This window comes from Hyla sarda, chromosome 8, assembly GCF_029499605.1.
Source record: "Hyla sarda isolate aHylSar1 chromosome 8, aHylSar1.hap1, whole genome shotgun sequence".
NCBI lineage: Eukaryota > Metazoa > Chordata > Amphibia > Anura > Hylidae > Hyla > Hyla sarda.
Genome location: NC_079196.1, coordinates 205,909,238 through 205,932,914, shown reverse-complemented (window position 1 = coordinate 205,932,914; position 23,677 = coordinate 205,909,238). Strand labels below are relative to the sequence as shown.

Genomic DNA, 23,677 nt, shown 5'->3' with positions numbered 1-23,677 from the left:
TTTACAAATCTGTTTAACTTTCTGGCACCAGTTGATTCAAAAGAAAACGGAGTACCCCTATAATGGGTTGCTGAGCTCATCCTTGTGTCTGCAGCGACAGGAACAAAAAAAAAATTCTCGGTCGGCTCCATTGGGGAACACAGAGACGTGGGTATATCTTGCTGACACTAGGCATACAAAAGAAAGTCTGCCCCTCCTGGCAGGATATATCCCACCTACTGACGCTGAGCTAATCAGTTTTAGCTTAGGCTACGTTCACACGGCTGTTGTCCCCCGTTTATATTTTCTCTGTTATTGCCTCATTAACGGACCATTCTAATAACGGATGCAAACTGATGCAAAGGGATGCCATTTAGTGGCATCCGTTTGACTCCGTTTTTCATCCGACAATATCAGCAGTCTGCAGACTCCCGCAGCCGGGACTACTACTACTTTCATCATGGAACAGACAGCTTTCCATGATGGGAGTAGTAGTTCCCTGGCTGTGGGAGTCTGCAGGTGGCTGGGGAGGCTACATTAGTGTTTGTACTACTACCCCCACCATGGAACAGTGTCTGTTCCATGTTGGGGGTAGTAGTACAGGGGATAAGGGATTGATTGCACCGGGTCTCACTTCTGAGACCCGATGCGATCAGCAGTTATAAAGCAGGGGAGCGGGCGGCAAGCTCCGTTCCCTTGCAATGTATATACTACTGTGTAAACTTTCATTTTTAAATCTCCTGCCGGGTGCCCTGAATGACCGACACCGAGGAGCCATTGGAAGACTGCTTCCTTTCGGCCTTTGCCTCTGGTCGTCCTCCCAATCGCGCAAAGCTCCCTCCTCAAAGGTGCGCCCTTCCTGGAAGTCAGACAACCGTTCTGGTGGTTTCGCGGCCAAGTCCGGTGACCATAAACCTCCCTCCTACTGAAGGGACGCCCCCACCCATGTCCTCTTCTCGTGTGGGAGGGCATCTGTCTCTTTTCCGGGACGTTTGGCTTGCGCAGGTTCAGGACTCCTGGGTTCAGGAAGTAGTATCCGATGGTTACCGGATAGAATTTGCTTCTTTTCCCTGGGATTGTTTCTTCTGATCCCACCCTCCTCGTTCCCCGCCTTTCAAGTCGATTTACATACCCTCCTTGCTCAGGGAGTGATTGTTCCAGTTCCTCAAGGGGACTGTTTTTCGGGGTTCTACTACAATCTTTTTGTTGTCCCCAAGAAAGGGAGCTCTGCCCACCCCATTCTGGACCTCAAACTTCTCAACCGCCCCTCCTGTGCCATTTCTTCATGGAGTCCCTCCGCTCGGTGGTTGCGCCCATGGATCAGGGGGGAGTTTCTTTCCTCAGTAGATATCTGGGATTACCTGCACATCCCCATTTTCCCCGCCCATCAGCGATTTTGCCGCTTTGCCGTCCCTGTGGGTCATTTCTAGTTCGTGGCTCTTCCTTTTGGCCTAGCCACGGCTAAAGGTTGTGACAGCAGTGGTTGCCATCCTTTGGGCTCAGGGGATCTCGGTTCTTCCTTACCTGGATGATCTTTTGATTAAAGGGGTTGTGGGCTGCCCTGACTTTCGGAGCTCCGCTCACAGCGTCCGGAAGTTCATTACTCCGAACGCTGTGTGCGGGCTTCCGTGTTCACGGCCGCAGGGCGTGACGTCACGCCCGGGCCCTCGTGAAGTCTCGCCCGCCCCCTCGTGACGTCACGCCCCCCCCTCTACCAAAGTCTATGGGAAGGGGGCGTGACTGCGGTCGCGCCCCCTTCCCATAGACTTTCGTTGAGGGGGCGGGCAAGACGTCACGAGGGGCCATGAACATGGAAGCCCGCACACAGCGTTCGGAGTAATGAACTTCCGGACGCTGTGAGCGGAGCTCCGAAAGTCAGGGCAGCGCACAACCCCTTTTAAAGCTCCTTCCCGGTCCCAAAACTTGAAGAGCCTTCATCTCACGGTACAGACTCTGTCTGCCTTTGGCTGGGTGATCAACAAGGAGAAGTCAAACCTTTCTGCCACTCAGTCCCTTGTCTTCCTGGGTCTCCGTTTCGACACAGCGGCCGCCCGAGTTAGTCTTCCTTTGGACAAGCGGCGCTTCCTATCGGAGGGTGTCCGTCATCTACAGAGCCCCTCTCCTGTTCCAATTCGCTCCTGCATGGAGATGCTGGGCCGGATGGTGGTGGCCATGGAGGCAGTTCCTTTCGCCCAGTTCCATTGTCTCCCTCTCCAGCTGGCCATTTTGGCCCAGTGGAACAAGTCCTTGTCCACTCTGGATCACTGGATCCTTCTGCCCCCTTCTGTTTTTCAGTCTCTTCTGTGGTGGCTCCACTCTCCCCTCCTTCTCCATGGGCAATCGTTTCTCCCCCTCCACTGGCAGGTGGTCACGAACGATGCAAGTCTCCTGGCTTGGGGAGGTGTGTTTCGGGACCTAACGGTCCAGGGTCGCTGGTCCTCTCAGGAGGCTTTCCTCCTCATCAATCTTCTGGAGCTCCATGCCACTTTTCTTTGCCTCCTCCATTGGGTGAGGCTCCTACAGGGTCATCCTGTTCGAGCCCAGTCGGACAACGCCACGGCTGTGGCGTATATCAATCACCAGGGTGGCATGCGAAGTCGCTCAGCGATGGCGGAGGTCTCCAGGATTCTGCTCTGGGCCGAGACTAGAGTTCCCTCCATCTCGGCGATCCACATTCCGGGAGTGGAGAATTAGGAAGCTGACTTTCTTAGCCTTCTTTGCGCAGATCTGCGATCTTTAGGGAACCCCGGACGGGGATCTCTTCGCGTCTCGCCACAACAGACAGGTTCCTTGCTTTGTCGCAAAGTCCCGTGACCCTCTGGCAGTGGACACACTTGTGATCCTGTGGTCGTCCTTCAGCCTTCCATACCTCTTTCCTCTCCTCCCTTTCCTACCCAGGGTTCTGAGGAAACTCAGGGTGGAGGGCGTCCCCGCCATTCTGGTGGCTCCAGACTGGCCCAGATGCGCGTGGTATGCCGACGTACTTCTTCATCTTCCAGTTTGTCCCGATCTGCTCTCCCAGGGTCCTCTCTGCCATCCCAATTTACTGTCGCTGCATTTGACGGCATGGTGGTCGAAACTGCGGTTTTGAGAGCTCGGGGGTTTTCTACCAGGGTGATTTGCATCATGCTTTGGGCTCGTAAGCCTTCTTCCGCTAGGATTTACCATCGCACTTGGCGGGCCTATTTCTGGTTCTGCCATCTCTGAATCGTACCGTCGTAAAGGGAAGGTCCCACCCTTTTGGATAGTGGAAAAAGATGTCTTAGGGCTGGAGTACTCCTCTCCTAGACATCTTATCCCCTATCCAAAGGATAGGGGATAAGATGTCAGATCGCCGGGGTCCCGCTGCTGTGGCCCCCTGGAATCACCGCTGCGGCACCGCACTATTACTGCACAGAGCGAGTACGCTCTGTGCGTAATGACGGGCGATACAGGGGACGGAGCAGCGTGACATCATGGCGCCGCCCCTCGTGACATCACAGCCCGTCCCCTTAATGCATGTCTATGGCAGGGGGCGTGATGACCACCACTCCTCCTCCCATAAACTTGTATTGAGGGGGCGGGCCATGACTTCACGAGGGGCGGAGCCGTGACGTAACGATGCTCCGGCCCCTGTATTGCCCGTCATTATGCGCAGAGCGAACTCGCTCTGTGCAGTAATGAGAGCGCAGTGCCACAGCGGCGATCCTGGGGGTCCCCAGCAGCGGGAACCCGGCGTTCTGACCTCTTATCCCCTGTCCTTTGGATAGGGGATAAGATGTCTAGGGGTGGAGTACCCCTTTAAGTAAAATTATGAAACTACATAAAATGAGAAAAAAAAATTATTGAAAAGGTACAAAATATACAAAGTCCCCCTCCCCCAGAAAAAGTGCACCCCTTTCCGATCACACTGTCTTACATTAAATCTGTTTCTGCAAGGTGTTCATTAAGCTAAAAGTATAATAATTTCTTACCAGCCGCCTATTTCTTTTTTTCCCTCCCCATCCCTATCTGCTCATACTAAAGAAGTTCTGTACCTGGATGATTGTCACCTATGTACAGAGGTTGTATCTAAAGCGAAGGGAGGGCCTTATTCTTGGCGATATAGCTTCATCATATGTTGTATAATATGCACATATTTATTTGGCATTGCCATGGTTGGAAGATTTAGAGGATTAATTTATGGGGTAAATATTAAAATAATAAACAGCATTAAAATATAATAAATAAAAAATTCCTTAAAAAAAACCAAAACCTGAATAAATATCTGCTTACTTTTGAAATATTTAGAAAGCCCAAAAATATGTAATTACATTTTCTAAATATTTACTTTCTTGTGTGTTCCTGTGTGTACAGTCTTCCCTGATTCTTCCTGCTACTGAGAACTATGTACAGTGGATTGAGTGTCCTCCATCTTTACTTCCTAATGATTGCAGAGGGGAGGGCTTGTCCTTAGATGACTTTAGTTCACACTGCTACTTGTATTTCAAGTACTAGGCAGAAGATTCGCCCCCTGGGATGACCGTCATGTTTGATTTAGAAAACTCTTTCCAATTTAAATGCCCTTTGCAAGTGTTTCTAGAGTGACAAGGAACATTTTTTTATTCAGTACATTGCACATAAATGTCGGCAACCTGTCCCACGTGACCCATTAACTACTGACTTCATTTGGGGGATTTTTCGAACATTTCTGGGACTCAAACGTGCAGTGTGCTGCAGTTTGGAGTTCTAAAAAAATTCACATATACCGTACATTAAGGAATTTACCCGATTGTATTCTCTATGTTTGGGTCATTTAAGTCATTGGGGAACATGCAAGTATGCACACACATGCATCAGCATCCCATTTTGGCATGTTTGCCAACGTACATGTGCAATATATTGCAGAATCGTGATGTGGACCCAGCCTGAGGCCAATTTCACATGGCTGTACACATTTTTATGTTCATGCGTATTACAGACGCAAGTCCCAGCCTTGCTTACGGAAAGTTGTAGTTTTGCAACAGCTTGAGGAACCCTGGTTGGGAAACACTGGTTTAACTATTAGAAAGTTTGGTAAATCTGCATCATTGTGTGCACATCAGGGTTCTGGTTGCATATTTTTACAACTTAGAACAAGTAAGCAATGTGTCCCCAGGTGCATAATGATGGTCGCACACAGCAGAAATATGATAGAAAGCAGAAATGATGGAACTGTTAGACTAAATCAATTTAATAAAAATATAGCAGTAGTTCAATAAAGCATAATGTAAAATACAGGAATGGCACTATTTACAGGTTTTACATTTTTATATACATAGTTATACTGTGAATCCTGTAATATTTAAACACATTTCTGACATGTTACATGACAAGTTGTGATCAATGATTTGTTGAGCACCATATCCCTTAGTTTACTTTCCTCATCTACACACGAAGTCCTAACAGACCATATACCCTCATATACCCCCTCCCCCTCCCTATTACAGTGTCAGGTCTTTTCTGTGATACTGTATGAAGAATAGCCTTATGTCTACCCCTATCTTATATGAAGGATAGCCTTATTTCTACCCCATTTTATATGAAGGATAGCCTTATGTCTATCACTGTCTTATATGAAGGATATCCTTATGTCTATATCTATCTTATTTGAAGGATAGCCTTATGTCTATCTTATATGAAGGATAGCCTTATGCTTATCCCATCCATGATTAAAGGGGTTCTCCGGTGCTTAGACATCTTATCCCCTATCCAAAGGATAGGGGATAAGATGCCTGATCGCGGGAGTCCCGCCGCTGGGGACCCCTGTGATCTTGCACGCGGCACCCCGTTTGTAATCAGTCCCCGGAGCGTGTTCGCTCCGGTCTGATTACCGGCGACCACAGGGCCGGCGGCATGTGACATCACGCCTCCGCCCCTGTGTGATGTCACGCTCCGACCATCAATGCAAGCCTACGGGAGGGGGCGTGAAAGCTGTCACACCCCCTCCCGTAGGCTTGCATTGAGGGGCGGAGGCGTGACGTCACACGTCACACGCCACCGGCCCTGTGGTCGCCGGTAATCAGACCCGGAGCGAACACGCTCCAGGGACTGATTATAAACGGGGTGCCGCGTGCAAGATCACAGGGGTCCCCAGCGGCGGGACTCCCGCGATCAGGCATCTTATCCCCTATCCTTTGGATAGGGGATAAGATGTCTAAGCACCGGAGAACCCCTTTAAACTTCTTCACTGTATTTGCAGCGACCACTTCTGCAGGAAGACTATTCCATGCATCCACTACTCTCTCAGTAAAGTAATACTTCCTGATATTACTGCAGATACCTTTGCCCCTCTAATATAACACTATGTCCTCTTGTGATCGTTTTTCTCCTATATAAATCTCCTTTCCTCCTTTACCGTGTTGATTCCCTTTTTTGTGTATAAAAGTTTCTGTCATATCCCTTTTGTCTCGTCTTTCTTTCAAGCTATTCAAGACAGAGACAGCTATTCATGTTATTGATTTCAATGGGAACTGCGTAATCTTTTTTTTTTTCCCCTTGTGGTGGCGCTGCAGAGTCATCAAACACTTGCTGCAGAATACAGCTGATCACTGGGGGTCTCAGATACAGCCCACCCTGTGATGAACTTATCATCTGTGGAACCTTCTAGCAAAGTGTGATCCACAACTGAGAACCCCTTTAGTTATCTGCCTTTTGGAACAAGTAAATCAAAACATTTTCCCTCTAAAATAATTTTCGGTCTGTTGCATAGATATACATACATAACTACCACTCCTACTCCATCTGCCATTTTTACAATTCTTATGTTTTTTCCATGCTTTCTGATCTCTTAAACAGAAGTGTTTTCTTCATTGTGTTGGTGCGTCAATGTAGGACGGATTATTCACATGTCAGGTCAAACTTTGGTTAGGTGAAATGTTAAATACATGGCTATAATAGAGTAAAATACATTATCTCAATCTACTTCATTGAGCCAAATACTGACCAGTGTGGGGCAGATGGCTCCACTCTTATACAGTGAATATGAGACATATGTGCTGTATGCAATACATTTCATTTTGCAGGCCATGATTTATGTGTTCACAGTGTATAGCCCCGCATACATCATGATTCCTGCACACATCAACAATATTAATGGACAACCATTTTCTGACGTATTCTGCAATACGTTCCCAGCATGCCTGCTGACTTGTACTGATTATACTCTAAGGGCGCATTCACACTATGGAATTCTGAATGGAGACATTATGTTCAAAAATTCTGGTGCAGCAGCTTCCTATTGTTTTCAATGGGTCACCGCACTGCTCTGTCTGCTTCGGGAGCAGAGCGAAGACGCGGGCTATCAATCAAGAAGAGGGGGTGGAACCACGGCCGCAGCGACGGGACCTGGTAAGTATAAGTTCCCACCCAGGGGACTACTTGTGGGGCGCCCGGGGGGGGGGGGGGGGGCTTTATAACTTCAACATCACTGGGGGCAAAATCATCCCCCGGGGATGGTGAGGATAAAGAATTTTGCATATATAACATGTGGTCAAGCGTTATATATACTACAATCTGCTGATTGGTTCTCTTTAAAGTCCCACACAGAAACTGTATGCATTTAGGATATGGACCAAACATAGTCACTGTTCAAGTAAGTTCAGTCTATTAAAGTCATTTAGGCCTGCAAGGATCATGTCGCAGTCGGGAAAACCTTTTTTGAGTCCTGAAGGACACTTGGCCTCTACTGGGCTTTTAGACCCAATTTACTGAATGAATTCTTAACACATACAGTAAATGAGTGTCAGTAGCCTAACACACTGGGACATTTGCAGTCATGGCGCAAGGATTTTCTATGCCCATTTACCAAGTAAAGAAGGCACAGAAAATCTCTGCGGTTTGGTTGCCTCTTGTAGGTTGCAGGGTCCTGGCGTTATCGTTTTCCTTTAGCCATGAAGGGTTGGGTTAAGCCGACATCAGTTCAATCTCCACGGGATAGTGGTCACTCACTGCTAAAGCCTGCAATAAGGTATAGATGCAATATAAGGAATAAAATATAGACAACATAAAAACTACATACTGTAGTATATAACATACAGCCAATTAACACTAAGTTTACTGACTTTTTTTTCCCCCCAGGTTTTTAATTACCTGCTCTGAAGTCAGTTTGTATTTTTTGTGGAAGTTGAAAACTTTGGCAGAGTCGGGCACTATGGCGTTATGCAGGTCTGCACCGCTGATGACAATTCTGGAAAGGAAATAGATCAATATTAGACACAACAAGGTTTGATAGATACATTTACTTGGTGTCCTTTATTAAAACTGTCAAACAGAAAAAAAAAAAGAAGCCTTCTGCCCATAGCAACCAATAGGAGCGAAGCTTTCATTTCTTAAACTAAAAAGGAAAACTGTGCTGGGATTGGTTGCTTGGGCTACAAAGCTAGATTTGATAAATATGACCATATATTCTTAAAGGTATAGGCCAGGTTCACACGGCAGAGTTTCTGTACCGAATTCTGTATGAAAATTCTGCATGAGTTTACAACCACTTTCCTTCAATGAAATTCCTGCAGCGGAAATTCTGCTGTGTGAATGGGGCAGAGGAATCCCGTTGAAGTGTATTGGCTATAAATTTGTGCAGAATTTTTATACAGAATTCAGTGCAGAAATTCTGCCGTGTGAACCCGGCCATACTGTCACTTACATTTTAGAATAATAAACCACCAGTATGTCTTAATGCAGCTGGGGTGAGGTGCCCAAAATTGCCTAGAAGCCCCACGACTTATAAAGAGAAAGTGTATCCTCAAATAAAAAGCAGACAAAAGAATACAAAAACATAAGTTAATTATACAGCCCGACACGTAAGCGTAAACTCATGACCCCAGGACACTATAGGTTGGATATTTGTAATACATGTGAATAGCTGCTAGATATAGAGCAATGCCACGAATTCTAGAATGTACATGAACATATGCATCTAAGAGTAAAACTTGAACTGATACATGTTTCTAATAGAAACTTCCCCCAGGTCAACATAATTATGCCAGGGATCCACATGTACCAGATCGACAATCCCGTATGTTTGTTTTGTGTCTTCAGTGGAACTAATAACACCAGCCTGTAGCTTTACAAACAATATTGGCCACTGGGTAAATGCCATGTGCAAAATAGTCACAGACAATGACATCATCATTTTTAATGGGGGTCCGCTTACAACCATTCCACCTGTCCTCCTGGTCCATAGATGGCAGACATCGGAGGGATAGATGCTTGGAAAAGAGCACTATCCATATGTTCTAGAGGCATATGGTTTTTAATGCTAATCGATAATTATTTAAAAAATATATATATATTTATATATACATGTCACAGAGACATTGGTCAGGGCTTCAGAGCAGTGACCCGTATAGATTGGGAGAATAAGGGAAGCATTGATTCTCAACGCTCATTGTGTCACGTACATCCTTGGACAGCTTTTTGGTCTTGTACATTTCTACGTTTGGAATCTGATTGATTCCTTCTGTAGACAGGTGTGTTTTATACAGGTAACAAGCTGAGATAAGGAGCACTCCCTTTAAGAGAGTGCACCTAATCTCAGCTCATTACCTGTATGAAAAGACACCTGGGAACCGGCTAACTTACTGATTGATAGGGGGATAAAATTTTTATTTCACTGAGTAAAATGCAAATAATGTCATAACTCATTTGAAATGCTTTTTCACTGTCTCTCACTGTTCAAATAAACCGACCATTAAAATACTAGACTGGTCTACAAAGTCAGCAGGGGATCGAATATTTTTTTCCTCCACTGTATGCCTATGGGATCATCCAGTGAAGCTGGACGGAAATAGCTGTGATCTGGGGAGTGAAGTGCATAACCATACGCTCTCGTCCGCAGCCAAGCAAAACAGCTGACATGTCAAAAGTTTTTTTTTTTTATGCCAGAAACTTAAATGGGTACTCCTTCCCTAGACATCTTATCCCCCCTGCAGCAGCCCGGAGCTAAGTTTTCTCCGAGGCTGATGACGGGCGGTGCAGGGGACAGGACATCGTGATGTCATGGCCCCGCCCCCTCGTGACATCATTTCCGCACTCTTAATGCAAGTCTATGGAAGGGGCGTCGCGCGGGGCCGGGGCCATGACATCACTATGCCCCGTCTGCTGCACCGCCCATCATCAGCCTCAGAGAAAACTTAGCTCCGGGCTGCTGAGGTGCCGGGCTGCTGCAGGGGGGATCGCGGGGGTCCCACACGATCAGATGTCTTATCCCCTATACTTTGGATAGGGGATAAGATGTCTAGGGGCCGAGTACCCCTTTAACATAGTTTTTAGTCATCCCTTCATACTAGGGGAAAGACTACTTCTCAAGAGACCTTAAAGGAGATCTCTGGCGAAAAATCACTTATAAGTAGCTTATTGTGGGGGTCTAACCTCTGGGGTCCCCCGCAATCAAGAGGATGGGACTCGGCACTTGGTGAGGAGCATGTGCTGCAGTCGACACGCACTCTATTCATTTCTATGGGAGCACTGAAAAGACCCAAGAACAGCGCTCGGGCATCATCGGTGCTCCCATAGAAATGAATGGAGCGTGTGCCGTCTACCGGTAGACGACACATGCGCCTCACTTAGAGTGCGGGGGTCTCGTCTCGGTAATAGCAGGGGGCCCCAGCAGTCAGACCCTCCGCGATCAGCTACTTATCCCCTATCCTGTGGATAGGAACTAAGTTAATTTTTGTACTCCTTTAAATAATAATCCAACCCAAATTTAATTCCCACCGAACCATGGGTAATAGTCTGGTATTTGCCCATAATGGAGCTTTGTAGCCCCTTTCTATTCCATTTATTATTATGTCATTATTATGTCACGCTTATCCACTGTGACTTTGTTCCTTGCAGTTACCTGTCGTATGCACAGTTTGTTTTTCCCACGGTGGTGTCGACATCGTGCGTAATAAGCCAAGTGAAATCCTCAGTGTTATACAGACGGATACTGTCCCACTCAGATGCAGTGACGTAGCTGCAGTCAGCATTGAAATCCCCCAAAAAGATAATATTCTATAAAAAAAAAACAAGCAGTGTTGTATGATATTAGAAACAGCGCCACTCTTGCGCATGGATTACCAGGCATTACAATTCAGCCCCAATCAGGTAAGTACTGCAATACTAGACATTACCAATGTATAACATTAGCTTTAACCACACTTTGTAGTTACTTTTTTAGTATTTTATGATACCTATCTATAGTCACATGTGCACATTTTGTCAATGGTGCCTCCAGCTGTTGCAAAACTACAACTCCCAGAATGCCCGGACAGATGTTGGCTGTCCGGGCATGCTGGGGTCTCCCCAGGATTGATGGGGGTCTCCCAAAAAGGGTGCCTCCAGCTGTTGCAAAACTACAACTCCCAGAATGCCCGGACAGACGTTGGCTGTCCGGGCATGCTGGGGTCTCCCCAGGATTGATGGGGTCTCCCAAAAAGGGTGTCTCCAGCTTTTGCAAAACTACAACTCCCAGGATGCCCGGACAGCCGTTGGCTGTCCGGGCATGCTGGGGGTTGTAGTTTTGCAACAGCTGGAGGCATCCTGGTTGGGAAACACTGCACATCGCTGTACTTACATCACTTTGGAACTTCTCAAAAACATCCAGGTAGACATCATATAAGGCATCTATTTCCCGAACTGCATCTTTTGGTGCAGAGTGCAATGGGACCAACACAAAGTCCTGAATGACTGTGGATTAAAATAGTCAATGTTACTTTATAAATATCCCACAGAACCTTTATAAGGGTTTGTCCCCCTTTTCCAGTATTCAGTATAGAGATTGTTTCCTCAAAGGGGTTGTCTAGTATACAAATCCCATTATCGTATACTCTACTAGGAAATTTTGAGTTATTATTAAAGGGGTACTCTGGTGGAAAATAAATGTTTTGAAATCAACTGGTGCCAGAAAGTTAAACAGATTTGTAAATTACTTCTATTTAAAAATAAAAGTTTTCCAGTACTTATCAGCTGCTGTATACTACAGAGGAAGTTGTGTATTTCTTTCTAATCTGACCACAGTGCTCTCTGCTGACACCTCTGTCCGTGTCAGGAACTGTCTTGAGCAGGAGAGGTTTACTATGGGGATTTGCTCCTGCTCTGGACAGTTCCTGACATGGACAGAGGTGTCAGCAGAGAGCGCTGTGGTCAGACTGGAAAGAACTACACAACTTCCTCTGGAGCATACAGCAGCTGATAAGTACTGGAAGGATTAAGATTTTTAAATAGAAGTAGTTTAAGTAATATAACTTTCTGGCACCAGTTGATTTGAAAACATTTGGTTTCCACCGGAGTACCCCTGTTCTTGATCTCTTGCCAGGACCTGTCCTGTTCTGCATAAGGATATGTTCACACTACGGCATTCCCCGTGGAATTCCGCGGTGTGAAATTAACATTAGTGTGAATGGGTCTCCGCGAGACCCGTTCACACTGCGGAATTTCAGCGGCGGACAATTCCGCCGCTGAAATTGTTCCACGCAAAGAAAGAACATGTTCATTATTTGCGCGGAAGTCCTTGAGTACTGTATAGCCGTCAATGGTGACGGCGCAGTGCCGCGCGGTCCTACCGCCGCCGCCAGCTGCCAAACTGAATCTCCGCTCGCTGAATTCAGCGAGTGGAGATTCCGTTCACACACTGTAGTGTGAACATATCCTAAGGCTATACCCTAAGGCCGTGTTTCCACTCAAATTCTAATCTGAAAAGCTGGCAGTGGAGTTTTTTCAGTTTTGCAGATTCCGCATGGAATGTGCATGGAATTTGGGCTGAAATTTTGCGGAATTTCTTGCACTCTGGACGGAATTCAAAGTTCTATTGTGCAACAGAATCCCATAGATTTCAGTGGGATTCTGCTGCGTTGTTCACACGGTAGAATTTACACAACAATTTGTGTGCAAAGAAATTTGACACCCTGCCTTAGAGGTCAGTTTATTGTCAAGGGACTTTTCTAACAAGCTGGAAATATAATACAGATTTATTTGCCATATAATACAGACCTGTCCCGGGAGCATTGAACATGACCACAAATGGTTCCCTGCTGAAGGTGTCTTCTCCAGTGTACATGTTGTGATCATGGTAATGGTAGCTGTCCTGCACATTCACTTTGTCATTCCTGTAGGAGCCCAGATAATAGAAATAATTGTAGGTAAATGTCACCATTGATTTGTAGTACTAGGGGACCCTCTTGTTTCTGATGTTGATAGCTAGAAGTCCCCACTGTAACAAGCTTTATTGATCATTCAGTCGTCATTACAAGTCATACATTAAATTACAATCACACAAAGCATGACGGTACAATATACAGTACAGGTTCACTAAGCTATACACCGTACCACATGCTACACTAACATTACACTCATCACTCCTTATAGAAAAAACTAAGTCGAAATAATAAACACGTTACAGTCTATGATTAGAGAGGGTGGGGGATCTATGAGGGGCAGATCACAGGGCCAAACTACTCCGCTAACATATGGGGAGGTCGGGAAGTAGAGGAGCTTTAGTCCTCTTCTTCATCAACGTCTGGACTGTCCAAGATGGAATAGTCTCTACGGCAAGTTTGATTGAAATGCCATAATAGACCTGTATCTGAAAACTATAGCCTCTCTCCTCCCACACTTTACCTTTTCCCCAACTCCTATTAATTATTGTTACTGCAGGGGACCCCTAACAAACAGGGATTGTCCAAAGCACACAATGTCTTTTATTATAGCCCATCCATAGGATACGCTTGCATGAGTACATGTCACTATTGAGTCCTACAAATACAGTATGACATCCCCTGTACATACTGTTACAACAGACAGTAGATATCTTAAATAGTGTGCACATGATGTGTTCCGGGTTGTATGCCAACTCAAACACTGGCAGATGGTTTAAACTGTTCTAACAATAACAAACGTATAATGTACAAAAGAATAACAAAAGTGAATACAAAGATCTAAATCCGTAATTCAATAAGTCACATAGTCATAAACAACAACACCCAAAAATTACAGCAAGGAGCTTGTTTCTATACTGGCAGAGTCATAACCCTTTTAAACTTTATGGAATTCTTTATAATGGATGACTGACTCTTTCACACCAGTGACATAAACTATTGTGTTATTGGCCCAGATTTATCAATGACTGTCTACGGTAGAGCTAATTTCCCACGTTTATTTGGGCGGTGGGTTTGACTAGCGTGCATCTTATTTATCAAGAAGGTGCAGCAGGATGATGAATTTTGCGCAGCTCTGCTGTAATGGGAAAAGCTCTACCACATACACTTCTTCTAGACACTTGTGAGGGAGGGAAGTAGACACTTTCCCGGGGCCTGAATTTGGCAGGTTGGGTGTTTTTACTTTCACAGAGCTGCCGGGACATTTTTACTTGCATTTTAGACACTACAATCAAATTTGATTGCGGCGTCTAAGGGGTTAAAGCTGGGCATCACCGTGATCGGTGATGTCTGGCATTAGAGATGGGTCCTGGTGGCAGATAGCAGCCAGGACCACCCAGCTATGACCTGCGCTCAGCTCCTGTGTGTCATAGAAGGGGAGTGGGACGCTGTCATCCACAAGAGGTTAAAGGTTGAATTGCGGAAGGTAGAAGTGATTCTCACGCCTACTGGTAGGTGGTTTAGCTTTGTGCCTAAAAAAGTACCTCTACGCACAAAATAGCGACTTATGACAAACGTTGCAAATGATAAATACGTGAACACTGCATGGTCAAAACGAAAAAGTTCTACGGGTAGGCAAAAAGAGTGAAACTGTCTATATCAAAAGACACATAAAAGTCGCTAAATATGCTGCTAGCGCCTGAACTGCGCCAAAACATAGATAATAAAAATGGTCTAAAAGCAATGATAAATCTCCCCCATTGTGTCTGCCTGGTTCTGGACCTACATACCTAACAAAATTCATCATAGCGAGCTGAGATTAGGAGCACTCTCTTAAAAGGAGAGCTCCTTATTTTAGCTTGGACGGAGATTGCTGCGAGCTGGGGAGTGAAGCGATCGTTCTCTTAATTGGGTCTCGGCAACCCCCAACCAATCATAACTTTTAACATATCTCTGTGACATGTCAACGGTTGTTTTTTAAATGGCAGGGACACTTTAAGCCACACTACCTTTTACTAAGACCATGCCCCTTTTTGTCAGATACGTGTCTAAAACTCATAGTAAATGTGGTGCAAGTCGTGTAAGAATTCTAGTACATTTGCAGTAGTAAATTTGGGCCACTGTTTTGGAAGTAATATCATGTATGTATGTTCCATGTTTAGAAAATAAGTTGAAAAGTATTACCCAAGTATTGCCCAAACAGTATGTGTCATAGGCATGCAAACATTTTTTCTAGGCGTAGCCCAATGCCACAGGCCATAAATGCTGCCCCACCAGGATCATTTTAGTCTAAGCATTACAATTACAAAAATTGATAGGTTAAGGCAGTATATCCCAACCAGTGTGCCTCCAGCTGTTGCAAAACTACAACTCCCAACATGCCCGGACAGCCTTTGGCTGTCCGGGCATGCTGGGAGTTGTAGTTTTGCAACAGTTGGAGGCCCACTGGTTGGGAAACACTGCGTTAAGGAGATATCTAAGAACAAGAAAAAACTAAAGGGGTACTCCGGTAGAAAAACAATTATTTATTTTTTTTTTTTTTTTAAATCAACTGGTGCCAGAAAGTTAAACAGATTTGTAAGTTACTTCTATTTAAAAATCTTAATCCTTCCAGTACTTATCAACTGCTGTATACTACAGAGGAAGTTGGGTAGTTCTTATCGGTCTGACCACAGTGCTCTCTGCTGACACCTCTGTCCATATCCGGTACTGCCAAGAGCAGGAGAGGTTTGCTATTGGGTTTTGCTTGTACTCTGGACAGTTCCTGATATGGACAGAGGTGTCAGCAGAGAGCAGAGAAATACAACTTCCTGTGGAACATGCAGCAGCTAAGTATTGGAAGGATAAGATTTTTAAATAGAAGTAATTTACAAATCTGTTTAATTTTCTACCCCCTTTAAATAATATTAATCCAAAGCTGGGAATTTTGTGTGTACGCTATACATGGAACCAAGGAATCTCACCTATAAACAAACAGGTAACGCTCTTTGTAGCTGTCTCTTCCGAGAAGGTCGCTGACCACATAGGAGTAGATAGGTTCTGACCATTGGCTGCAAATTAATAAAAGGTTAGTACCTAATAATTGCACATGATATACCTGCCCTAGCATAACCATGTAGATCTTTTCTTTAGACTCTACATATTAAGTGTTTCATGCTTGAGACCCTCCACTATTTTTGTAGCCCGTTTTTGGAGCTGTTCTATGTTATCCTTAAGGAGTAAGAGAAAATATGAAATGTGTAACCTGTTTAGTTCTGTCATCATTGTTTCAACGGCACTTAGGTCCGTGTCCCGGACTTCCTGAATTAGAATTAAATCATACCGCTGCAATATCTGAAAAGCATGAATAAAAGTAATCATCAACAAGCACACACACCAGACCGACCACAGGTAAGCAATTGCTTTCAATGCTGGGACCCCTGCAATCTCAAGAATGGGGTTGTGAGTCTCCCATCCTCATTGTCTATGGGAGCTGCTAAAGATGGCAGATAACAGGGCATAGCTATGTCTGGCAGCTCCCATAGACAAGGAAGGAGTGGTGGTGGGCACATGTGACCAATGGCAGAATCAGGATACTTAAATGGGCACTGTCAGATACAAAAAGTTTTGATATGTTGTAAAACATGTATAACCAATAGGTTTTGCAATTGCTTTAATTAGAAAATGTTTCATACTGAAAAAGCCAGTCAAACAACTGCCCCCCCTGCCTGCTTGGACACATACTAGTCCTGCTGTGTCCATGCATCATCACCTATGTCATGGACACACTTCCTTGATTGACAGCTGTGAGTGCAGGGCTCATATTTGGAGGAAAAATCCTCCCACTGTTATCTTGTGTCCCGCTACTGTCAGTGAGGACATGTTGGGAGTTGTAGTTTTGCTAATGCTTGGGGAGATGTGAGCAGACAGAATACTGAGTGAGGGGGCGGAGACCTGCACAGTGAGGCCACACCCCCTCCCTTTGAGAGTAATTCAGACTAGGGAGCTAACTTAAAAGTGTAATAAAAAAATAAATAAAGGTGCTAGACACATAAAAATAGATGTACATGGTCAGGATTAGGCACTGAGTGATATATTTAAAAAAAATTGTTTTTTTGGGATCTAACGGGTACGCTTTAACTCAAGACTGCAGGGGTTTTAGAAGTCAGACCACCCTCCCCCTTATCATACACTTAACCCCTCCATAGTGGGAGGGACACTTTTAGTACATCTTGGTAATCAGGACCAAGACTGTTTTTTTTTGTTTTGTTTTTTTTTTGTTTTATTTTTTTGTTTTTTTTTACAATTTTAAGTCTGTGCTTTGTTACTCAATTTTTTTTTTTACCCCTGAGGAACCCTTTATGTACAGAGAGAAACTTGTTGGGACTTGGTTGTTTCCAAGAATGATTTTGTTGAGGTTGTATGGCGGGTGTTACCTTTGTTGCCTCCCTTCTGCATTGCTGGTGGATTCCATATTGACTCAAAAGAGTGGAATTTTTTTTTTTTTTTCTTCTAATCAACTAGTGCCAGAAAGTTAAACAGATTTGTAAATTACTTCTATATAAAGTTGTGTAGTTCTTTCCAGTCTGACCACAGGGCTCTCTGCTGCCACCTCTGTCTGTTTCAGGAACTGTCCAGAGCAGGAGAGGTTTACTATGGAGATTTGCTCCTACTCTGGACAGTTCCTGACATGTCAACAGAGAGAACTGTGGTCAGACAAAAAAAGAACTATACAACTTCCTGTGGAGAATACAGCAGCTGATAAGTACTGGAAGGATTAAGATTTTTAAATAGAAGTAATTTATAAATCTATTGAACTTTTTGGCACCAGTTAATTCTTAAAATTTTTTGTTTTCCAACAGAGTACCCCTTTAAGGTGGCAATACATCTTCAATAGTTGTCAGCAAAACGTTTGTCCGGTTGACAGCTTTCTCTCCTGTTTACCCCCCCCCCCCCCATACAGCTAGGCCGAGCATTCATGTGTCCTGAATGGAGAGATGGGAGGTAAGCCATTGCCATAGCAATCTGGCAGTAGCTAGCTTACAAAACTTGCTTTGGAGAATGGGATTTCATATTTCCCGCCAGAAGCCGAGACCATGGCTGCTACGGGAAATATGAAATCACATCGCCCACTCTCCTCCTGTGTATCATGTCCACGCCACCTATCTTTACCTCAACGCCGCTTGCAGCAGCCCCCGCTCCACATCTCCCACCCGCCTGCTAGCTGTTACAGGACTACAACTCCCAGCATACCCTAACAGTGAGGATTGTAACTGTAATTGGCTGGTCGGTCTCGGCCAATTATAGCTCATGCCGGGAAATATGAGCAGAAAAGTCAGAGGAGAGGAGGTGGTGTTACAAAGTGTTGTTCTGAAGTCATTTATTGGTTTTTGCTTATGTGAGCCAAATTTATCAACCCCCTGTGATAGTATGATAAATATTTCACACATAAGCAAAACCAAAAGCAAGAAAAAAATGCTTACAGAACTTGCTTACTAAAGCAAAAATGATAAATGTCCCCCGATAGTTTATTGAAGATAAAAGTCAGAGACCACGTTTTTTTCACACTGGCAACATATTCTTTGATACTGATTGTTTTTTGAATGTTTTGCCCTTTTCATGCATGCATACTTTAAATTATGTTACATTTGCGTCAGTAATATCAACAATAAAGCAAACCTAACACAAGGCTATATCAACTATAAAAAAGAAGATATAGCTTTGGAAAAAAAATTGGCTGGGTTCTTAAGGGGTTGAAAAAAAATGTATCAGAATTGTTTGTACTATAACAAATAAAGACGGCATTATATGAAGATAAAGTTATACATATTTTCTAAAAAAGAGTTGATGGGTTCTTTACCTTCATTATCACTGTGGACACTTCAGGATTATTCATCTTAGAGTCTCCGAATGACTGAATGTTAAATGCTCCAATTTTTATTGCTGACACGGCGCAGGCAGAGAGCAAGACGGCGATTCCCAACTGCAGCATTTCTATTGGGGTCAAGACACAAAGGAAAGAGAAAAAATCTATTGTAATTAAATATAAATTAAATATAAATTCAGATCGGAAAAAATCAGCAAACCAACTGTCAGGACCGACTGGGGGAGACAGGGAGAGTGAGCCCTAAACTGACCCGAAAACATCTCTCCCTGCCTACTTGCCCATCCATCCTAAACAATGGACCGACAACTGGGTGCCGGTCCCTTCCTGCGCTAAAGTGCAGTAGAGTAAAAACACATATACATAGTCGGTCACAGACCAGAAACAGAAAACTACTAGACAACCAGATATACAAGACAGAATACAAATACTAACAGGGCAGAATATAAACAGGCACTGATACAGGATATAAATATAGGACACTGGACACAAGACTAGGAAACGGATGAGTCAGAATAGACTCAATGAACAAACAAACTGGACACACCACTCCACAAAAGGAGCAGCCATTGATAATAAAGCCAAATAGGCAACTGGCCAGCGGACACACTCCACCGTGTGGACAAGATGCTGACCCAGTAGGAAACAGAAATATAATATATGAAACACTAGACTGGAACCGGATGAGTCTGAATAGACTCCAGAATACCAAACCGGAATATAACACACAGAGCACAAGTAACAAGCAAGACGCAGACATAGAGTGAACAGATACATAACCGACTAAACAAACACAGATTAAAATTTACTATAAGCATGCTACATAACCATGGCTAAAACCAGAACAGACAAAGTGCATGCTAATGCACAAATAGTAGATTAAAAGCTCAAACCAAGAGTGTTTCGCCAAGAGCTCCATAGCATAATAGCTGGGACCCATTCTGGAGATCTCAGGGGTCCCAGAGGTTGTACACCCTGTGATTAGACACTTATCTCCTATGCTGTGGATAGGGGATACATTTTTAGGGGCTGGAATACCCCTTTAATAATGGAAAATACTGCGAATGAAACTTTTTATCTTTTCGGTAGCACTTGATAATATGGTTTTCCTTCCTGTACAGATCCATGGGTGTGTGCACATGTTATAGTGTTTCTGCTCCTGCTGATTAATAACATATTCCCACGGGTATTTGCATAATTACAGTGTATACATCTATTATCATATCCACTCAGCAGATAGGGAGCATGGCCAAGAGGCAACATAAAACTGTAATCTGATTTCGCAAAGCTGCATATGGTAGAAGAGGTACATTAATATTATGTTACAAACTGAGTTAACCTTTTATGTACAGGTTTTGAAAACAAAAATGTATAGATTGCATGACTACGAATCAGTAGGTAGATACTTTTACTTTCGGGTCCCCACTCCAGTGCCGCATGTTTGCTGGTGGACGACATCCCAGTCATCACTACATTGTATTGTTGGGCAGTTGGTGCTTCTTCCCTCCACTACGGATTCTTAATTGCAGCTTTGTGCATCCAAGCCACAGACTTTCCTCTTCCTGGTCCACAACATCAAGTTGCTATGATCACTGGCCATGGCATTGGCTTGGTGGCCTATTTGAAGAGGCTTCTTGCTACAGAATGGTGCTGGACAACAAAGGTACTGCCTTCCTTGCTCAGTTCTTACGTGCTTTTGCTTTTATGTGATCTTTATTCTGACCCTAGTTTACTTTCCCGCCTAGACCCCTGTATATTACACTTGGTACCTATATAGCTCTCCTAATGACACCCCTTGGCGAGGGTCAAAACCTGGGATTTCCTTTGACTCGGCAGCCCAAATGACCCTGGGCCAAACATCTTAGCATCTTAAAGAGTCCACTATCTGGTATGTGATCATAACAGATGCTATAATAGAAGCAAATTCCTCACTTTTCTTGTGGTTGTTAAGGGTAAAGACCAGGGGGTTCCGTAGATTTGGCAGCCCAGGTTACCCTGTGCCTAAAGGACTGTTGCTTTTGTATTGAGCCAAAAGAGGAGACCTTCACTGAGATGGTGGGGTGGTGGCGGTGAGGCTGCTCAATTTGGGTGCAGACATTCAATAACCCTTGTTGGGTTGAGAAAGGCATCAAAAGTAGATCCAACAAGTAGATCCAACCTTAGTCCAGCCCCCCCCCCCCCCTATATAAAGTGGCAGCCATTACAATTCTCTCTCTGGTACCATCAGTCTTTACTGAGACAGCAACCACCAGAGATCTCAGTGCTAGTGACCAGCATCTGGAAGGCCACAAAGCTACAGTCATTCCAGTAAGTCAAAAGTCTATGTCTGCTGTCACTACAAATAGCCAAGTCCTGCATATATAGTCAAGCCTCAAGATAATTATCTAAAGTCTATTACAAGTCTAATTGGTCCCAGCAAGCTGCGAGGTCCTTCTGGGAATCTGGCCTAGCTGTGAAGATAATACCATCTATCTTAACTCAGTAAAGCCTCCGTTAAACCATAACTGGTTGTGGATTCTCCTTTCCTTATCTAGCCATTGGAATAGCGGAGATACCGTTTGTGTGGTTCCTGTACCAAAAACCACTCTGGCGTCACGAACACTAGGGGTTAATACCATCTGGCCCAACCACCTACACCGCAACACCCGTGGTCCCGCCATACACCGGTGGTCCACCACAGGTGCAAAAGTTCTTTACGCAAATAACTCCCCTTCTTGAATCTACTTAACCTGCAAAAACCTTTTAATAACTTAAATAAAAGTAAGTACCAGTATATTTGCTTTCAATTTTTGTTCCTCTCTCACTCTGTATTTAAAATATCGGAGGATAGGAATGGTGGTACCAAAGGTGCATGTGGGTGGCAGAGGATGAGTATGGAATAAAATCAGAATACTCACTGGGTAGTGTTTGGTGTCTGCTGTCCTGGGATGTTCCTGACTCTGCCGGCTGATGAGCGGCTTTCTTCTAGATTTATCATTGAAGTTATTAGACAGCAGGTTATATAGGACAAATCCTCCCACACAGGTGACAAAGCAAGAGATACGGCTCCTCCCAAATTTCGTTTGTCTTGGTAGTGACGGTCACACCTGCTGAGAACTGTATTCAGGTGCTGTATATAAACTCAAGGTCCACAGAGATAAGACCAAGTGTTGTATGGGAACATGACTGATATTATGTTATTACCATAGTGAAGACACCATCAGGTATAATACTGAGATCTAGTGATAGGTACAGCACTACCTACCTGGGTTGGTACGGTATGATACTGCAGATGGCAACAGCTTGATACGAAATACCATTACTTATATATAATACATAGAATATAGGATATTACAGGGTCCAAATGAGACTATCTTGATTCAAAATGACCAAAAAGTCATGGTGGGACTAGCTTGTAAGGATGTAGTTGACAACTTATGTCCCTATTCTGTCCACATTCTATAGTCCAGTGTTTCCCAACCAGCGTGCCTCCAGCTGTTGCAAAACTACAGCTCCCAGTATGCCCGGACAGCCAACGGTTGATTTAAAAAAAAAAAAAAAATAGTTTCCAGAGGAGTACCCCTTTAACTAAAGGGGTGCTCTATTTCAATGTAAATAAAATTTGATCATAATATAATGAAAAGTTCCGCAACTTTCTTACATACTTTGTGTCTCACTTCCTCACTATCTGCTTGTCATAAATGGTTAAACAAATATTCCCTTACATCCAGAAGCTGACAACTAGAGATGAGCGAACTTACAGTAAATTCCATTCGTCACGAACTTCTCGGCTCGGCAGTTGATAACTTTTACTGCATAAATGAGTTCAGCTTTCCGGTGCTCCGGTGGGCTGGAAAAGGTGGATACAGTCCTAGGAGACTCTTTCCTAGGACTGTATCCACCTTTTCCAGCCCACGGGAGCACCTGAAGGCTGAACTAATTTACGCAGGATAAGTCATCAACTGCCGAGCCGAGAAGTTCGTGACGAATCGAATTTACTGTAAGTTCGCTCATCTCTGCTGACAACATTACAGACCTACTAATACAATGTATCAAATCTAGTCAATCTTCTAAATTAACCTCCCTAAATCTCCCAAAACTAACATCCCCTATTCAGAGGATAGAGGATAAGTAGCTGATCGTGGTGGGGTCCAACTGATGGGACCCTTTGCAATCTCTGGAACGGGACCCCGAAAGGCTGAAGAGGCTGAAAAAGACCTGAGTTCAGCACTCGGGCATCTCCGGCGCTCCCATAGAAATGAATGGAACGTGTGGTGTCTACTGGACAAGCTACTCACTTAGAGCCAGGGTTCCGATTCGGAAGAGGTCCCAGCGGTTGGCCCCCCTTGATCAGCTAGTTATCCCCTAAAGTTAGTTTTGGCTGGAGTTCTCCTTTAAAGTCTATGTTCACACAGCAGATTTTTCCAATGCAAAAAAATCCACCATGGAATCCGCAGAAGAAATTTTCAATACCTCAGATTTGGCTGCAGATTAGTTGTATTCAGTGGGCCCAGGCAACCTGACAACCTGATTTAAAGGGGTACTCCGGTGGAATTTTTTTTTTTTTTAAATGAACTGGTGCCAGAAAGTAAAACAGATTTGTAAATGACTTCTATTAAAAAAAAATCTTTACCCTTCCAGTACTTTTTAGCAGCTGTATGCTACAGAGGAAATTCTTTTCTTTTTGAATTTATTTTTTGTCTTGTCCAAAGTGCTCTCTGCTGACACCTGACATGGACAGAGGTGTCAGCAGAGAGCACTGAGGACAAGACAAAAAAAGAAA

The 23,677-nt window shown here is 44.2% G+C and overlaps 1 protein-coding gene across 1 annotated transcript; it reads right to left on the bottom strand.

Moving 5' to 3' along the window:
* Positions 1 to 7,463: 7,463 nt before the first annotated feature.
* DNASE1 (deoxyribonuclease 1) lies at positions 7,464 to 21,921 on the bottom strand. Its single transcript, XM_056534918.1, has 9 exons — positions 21,813 to 21,921; positions 18,892 to 19,025; positions 16,297 to 16,385; positions 16,016 to 16,102; positions 12,949 to 13,064; positions 11,534 to 11,646; positions 10,817 to 10,971; positions 8,068 to 8,164; positions 7,464 to 7,935 (listed from the first exon to the last, which is right to left on the bottom strand). The coding sequence occupies exons 2-9, from the start codon at positions 19,021 to 19,023 to the stop codon at positions 7,882 to 7,884; spliced, it is 843 nt and encodes a 280-aa protein (XP_056390893.1). The 5' UTR covers positions 19,024 to 19,025; positions 21,813 to 21,921; the 3' UTR covers positions 7,464 to 7,881.
* Positions 21,922 to 23,677: the final 1,756 nt, after the last annotated feature.

Excerpts from the sequence above, each read along its gene's own strand:
- DNASE1 (XM_056534918.1), bottom strand. The coding sequence starts at position 19,023 with ATGCTGCAGTTGGGAATCGCCGTCTTGCTCTCTGCCTGCGCCGTGTCA. Across the intron at positions 16,386-18,891 it reads TGTCCACAGTGATAATGAAG|ATATTGCAGCGGTATGATTT; the intron begins GTAAAGAACCCA and ends CATGCTTTTCAG. Across the intron at positions 8,165-10,816 it reads ACAAACTGTGCATACGACAG|AATTGTCATCAGCGGTGCAG; the intron begins GTAACTGCAAGG and ends TTTCCTTTCCAG.